This window comes from Necator americanus, chromosome IV (assembly GCF_031761385.1).
Source record: "Necator americanus strain Aroian chromosome IV, whole genome shotgun sequence".
In the NCBI taxonomy this organism is placed as follows: Eukaryota; Metazoa; Nematoda; class Chromadorea; order Rhabditida; family Ancylostomatidae; genus Necator; species Necator americanus.
In genome coordinates, this window is record NC_087374.1 from 233,760 (window position 1) to 239,173 (window position 5,414).

The 5,414-nt window shown below is 39.7% G+C and overlaps 1 protein-coding gene across 1 annotated transcript; it reads right to left on the reverse strand.

Moving 5' to 3' along the window:
* RB195_000041 (uncharacterized protein) lies at positions 1 to 5,414 on the reverse strand (the record flags this gene model as incomplete). Its single annotated transcript, XM_013443700.2, has 5 exons — positions 1 to 44; positions 908 to 1,012; positions 2,283 to 2,402; positions 3,748 to 3,883; positions 5,328 to 5,414. 5 exons carry the CDS (start codon positions 5,412 to 5,414, stop codon positions 1 to 3), a joined length of 492 nt encoding a protein of 163 aa, XP_013299154.2.

Consider the following 5,414-nt stretch of genomic DNA (forward strand, 5'->3'; position numbering starts at 1 on the left):
TCACATGGAAGAGCCATCTTGTTGGATTGTGTGCAATTTCGCCTCTGAAATGTACCAGATTGTTAGACTTGATGCGTGTTTTTAACAAACATCGAAATATGCCATATGTTTTCAAATGGATCACTTACGCAGTTGCATACATGGTAAACTTCGAAAACGCGATTATTTTGAAATCAATCATGGAGTGAATGCAAGCGATAATTAGTCAATAATAACCAAACTCTTATCGTGTTTAAATCTAATTCATTCTTGTTTCTCCATACCAGTTTCGGATGCATAGACAGGTCAAGACGACATGAAGCAATGCGCAGTTGCGTAGGCGATTGCGCTCGAAGCGGCGTGGTGCTGATAGCAATGGAAGCAATGTGGGAACATCGTGAACTGCAGCAGAGCGATGGTAGCAGCTGTCTTCACTCGCTCTTAGCCGCTACGCTCCACCGCAACCAACTGCACCGTACTTCACGTCGCTTTGACTCTACTGTACAACGTCGAATGGAAAGAGGACACTTCGTAATACAACACACTTCATCTTCATCTCTAAAAGCTCTTCGTATTTTTGTACAGCAAAACTAGGGTTAGAGAATGGTCAAGAAACAGATTTCTAACAAAAAAGCACCTGTTAAAACATGTGGTTTTGGAAAGTAACTTTGTCACAGTTTTCTAAAAACAGTTCACAGAATCGAAAACTAGTCTTTCGATGAATGATAAAGGATAATTGTAGCTTAGTGGTAAGAGGTTCTTTCAATGTAAGCATGGTTCGTGGTTCGCGTCAAAGGCTTACCAAACCTCTAATTGCTCTGCGATCGATAAACTAGCACTACGAAATTGTCTGTGAGGACACGGACATTGGCTCGATTCATCGACTGGCCCCCAGTCCAAGCATATACAAATCATTTTGGGAGCTTACCAAGTCCTGTGACGTATTGATCGAGCAAATTTGCCGCTTCCTCTAGTCTTCTAGTACTCTCATCCATTTCGTCGATTTGCTGAAGGTAAGGCCGTAGCGACTCATCTAGAAAGAAAGAAATTACAGACTTTGCTGAACTGGATGATAGTAAGTAGTAGAACACAACCAAACCGGACAATAAAGTTCAAAAGCTGCAGGTTTGGTCTTTCACTAAGGTGTTTTCTGGCTACTATTCCATGCTGGCTTTCAGCCAGCGGCTGTGAACCCATTTTTTTCCTGCCAATATAGCAATACAGGCTCTTTCTGTATTCACGCTCGCTCATGCCAAGGTGTGATGCGGAACTGTAGCCTCGTAAATTATCAATCGGTCATCATCCTGTTCTCCTTTTCCAACTCTGAATAGCTTGAACACATTGTATATCTCCAACTCGCACACATGAAAAATACGCGCGAGACCACGCTTTTTTGCGCGCGTCGTCGAACAATGCCAAAAAGAAACAGATTATTCCGCCATTAAATTATTTATTACTCTTAAAGTATTTTTATGATGCTGTCTCCCAGAATTATAAGGACATTTTCCTGAGCGGCAAAAAAAAACATGTTCAACGGCGTCGTCGGACATTGTCGTCGACGTGTTAAAAGGAGTCAACAGATCATATCGCCCTAGGTAAGCCAAAGTTGCTAATCTCTTTCATTTCTCCTTATTGTTACATATAAGCTCACGGCACTTTTCATCAAAACCAACCATGTGCACAACCAATTTTACTCTCATTGTCCCCAAAAGTGGTAACGTCATGAATGCCCGGTCCATGGCTGATATGATCTGTTGACTCATGGCTGAACTCCAAACCCCTTCTCTCAATTACTTGAAACAGGATAACAGCATCATCCGTTCGATGGAGCATTCAATGATCGCGACTGCATTTCCTTCAGATAACGGAGAGAAGAAGTTCATGAAGATTAGATCAAAGCAGGAAGAATAGCGTCAAAAATGTAAGAGCGAGACCACATCATCGGTTGTCTTGTAAACTCTACAAGGCTGGTTTCCTCAAAGGGAGCACTGCAGTCAAGTCGTTCATTTTCATTTCGCGATTAACACGCACAAACCTGAGGGGGGCATTACAGTAGTTGAGCAGATGGATAGAACTTAAAAGATTTAGTGTTTTAGAAACTCTTAGTTCCAAGAATTTGGGTAAGACAACTACAAGGTTATTTATATTCTATAAAGTGGTAACAACAATGTACGGAAATTAAGGAAAGGAGAGAGAGCAGAAAAGTCCTCAGGAGTGGATGACATTTGATCGCTGTGGGAAGACTGCGCAACCAAAAAGCAGATAAAAGGCGAGCTGCTATAGAGAAAGTGACAAGAACATACATTTGTTGTTGAGTCGTGAGATCTTGTCAGCTATTTTCTCCGCTACAGCACGCATATCGACATAACGCTGTGCAGTTGCTGTATTCATGTCCTCCAGTAATTTGTATTCATCGATGCTTCCTGAAATTATTTGGTTAGATTTTAACACTTAAGCTAAAGCAGAAGCCAAACTTAGAAGAATGTCCATAGAAGAAATGACAGGAAGACGCAACGCGAAGAGGTGAGGACCGAAAAGAATGTGTGCACTTAAGAGGTGTGGAAAAAAATCAAAGTTTTCGAAGAAATCGAACTGAACAAACGCGAGAATACGAAACTACTTGTAATCTATAGATTGTCAGAATCAGAAAAGGCGAATGCTTCACTTATGACGCTTTGACGAGCCTTGTCGAAATTCTCAAAATTAAACTGACAAAAAGTGGAATCTGTTCCTCGTCTGACACAAGTACATGCCAATTAAGGGGCTCCATTCGCAGATGACCGATAAACGTGGACCGATCAACTAGAAAACATCGGTTTGGTCTAGAGAAGGCAATACTGATATGACAAATTGAACAAGTTGACATATTTTTGGCATAATATAGATTTCCCGAAAAAGAACTTTGGATCTACGAGGAATTAGGGAGATTTTTTTATCGCATGGGAACAGAACTCCCGCAAAAACAATAATTAATTATATCAACAAATAGATGAATTGTATCGCCCATCAAACCATTTCCTATGATTGTTTTTTTTTTTTGAAATGCATAACAGCGCGTAGTTAACATTTCTTTTTGTTCATACACTCATACACTCATACATACTCATACACAGTTCACATTCATACACTTAACAAATAACGCATCTGTAGATCTTGACTCAGGCTTTCTTTGCAACATATCACTTTTTGTTTGAAGTTTTGAAAGACTCGAAGACTACATGCACTAATATACACTCATGAAGTGCACAAAATCGCTGACTACGTCTGGATTTCGAGTCAACTTCTGCGCGAAATCGAGGTTGTTCAGCCCTTTCAAAGCTTTGGCTTTTTTTCACAATAATTAAACTTCTACATTCTGCCAGGTCCTTCGGAAGACAACAAACATTTGAATGACAGTTAAGACGGGATTACAAAGCTAAATAGAACAGAATCTGTCGATAATAATGCATATTATATATATTGGTATCTGAGAAGAAGATACGTTTTTCTAGAACGCGTGGAAAAGACTCGTTCGACAGAAGAAAGAAAAACTTTTTCATGCCGTAAAATTAGGATCGGTTGTCGACAGGTAATTGTAATCCTGGGTTCTCCAAATTGAATAATTTGGTAGTGCACGAACTCCCAATTCAACGTAACAAAATAATGTGATTCTGACTTTTTGGAGATGAGGCTACTTTTTGGTACGCCTGTATACTAGTAATGAAAGATGTGTCTAAAATAACAACTATGTTGACGTATTTTTCGTTATGAGAAAAGATAAATACAAACCTTGGATCTGCGATTGCAGAAACGCGCCAACTCGATCGTACATCACATCAGCGAGTTGTTTAATTTCAGGACCCGGAGCGGGAGTAGAAGGTTCTGGTGGTGAAGATGTTGAAGCGCGTTCGTTGATTTCCGCCATCTGGACAAAATTACTGCACTGTTAATACATAATATTTAAAATAACTCTCGAGCAGCTAATGACACTAATATTGGAACAATGAGAAAGAAAAGCCGGAACACTAAAACTTCACACATTAAAAACAATTGGAAACCCAAACAAATTTTACATGTACGGTGTACACTCTATGGAAATGACTTGAAGAGGGGCGACTTGAAGAGTGAAAACAGGTTAGCGACTATAAAGGCGACAAACAAGACAGAAGTTCCCTTCAAAAAAAGAGACAAAAAACAGTTAAAATTAGTGCTCGGTGAAATTTTCGAGGTGGAGATAAATAAGGCACAAACACAGAATTATACATATATATATATATATAATATATATATATATATATATATATATATATATATATATATATATATATATATATATATATATATATATATATATATAATATATATATATATATATAATTCTGCCTACTTTAACATTAAATCTGCTAACGTCAATCCTTTAAGTTGCAATACTCATTAGCGTTCAACAAACGTATACATTTTCTTATGCTTCTTTTTACGTTCTTCGAAATCAGTAGAATTACATGCTTAGTATCGTTCACAATACGTGTCCAACTTAACAGAAAAGAATTATGGGATAGAAAGAGAAGGAACAGCCTCGATAAATCTGGTTGGGATATCTAGTATCACTTCCTGCAGTGTCGCGTTTGTGCAAATGCGACTAATGTCCTGAACTCATATCCTACAGTAAGTATACTAAATATCAGAAAACAAAATCTCAAGTATTATTCATAGCGGAGTAGAATTGATACCACACACCAACACGCGAATAACTCTTCTCACAAGCCACAGAAACTGTTAGTAAACGAACGGAAGGAGGAGGACACAACTTATTTTATGTTACACGCATATTCTGACCAGATTTAGTGGGATACGGCATGGGTGGGGGGTAAAATGTACTTGGGGGAGGTGGGAAAGGGGAGAGAGGCGCACTCAGTGGCGCCCTTATTTCTGGAAGCAAATAATTAAAGGCATCACCCACGAATCTGGGGTGGTACCGGTTTCAGGCGGGTAATGCCTATGCTGGGTCATAGATTGTGGGAAAGAGGGTTATTCCGTTCGTCTCTCCCTGTATCAGTGTAAACGGACGAGCCCGGAACTGTTGCTTACGACGGCTTCTGTTGCAATGCGCAACCTTTGGGCCCCGCCCCCTCCTGCGATTCGTCCGAATGGGTTTTCGAGATGAACGGAATCATCCTCTTCACCACAATATACGACCCCATATACGTAGCCCAGATTCGTGGGGTGATGCCTTTAAATCAGTCGGGACCCTAAGGCCTCAGCATTTGTCTTAGAGGATTTATGACATGTAAGCTAAATCTACTAAGAGAAAAAAGTAAGTTAGAGCGTCAAGAAATAAGGGCGCTCCAGAACAATGTTGTAAAACTTACTCGTGTGAAATTCAGTTGTATCAAAACGACATGAACCTCGTCGAAGTGGTGCGGTGAAGCTAGCGGTTGGAATCGAGATGGGACCAT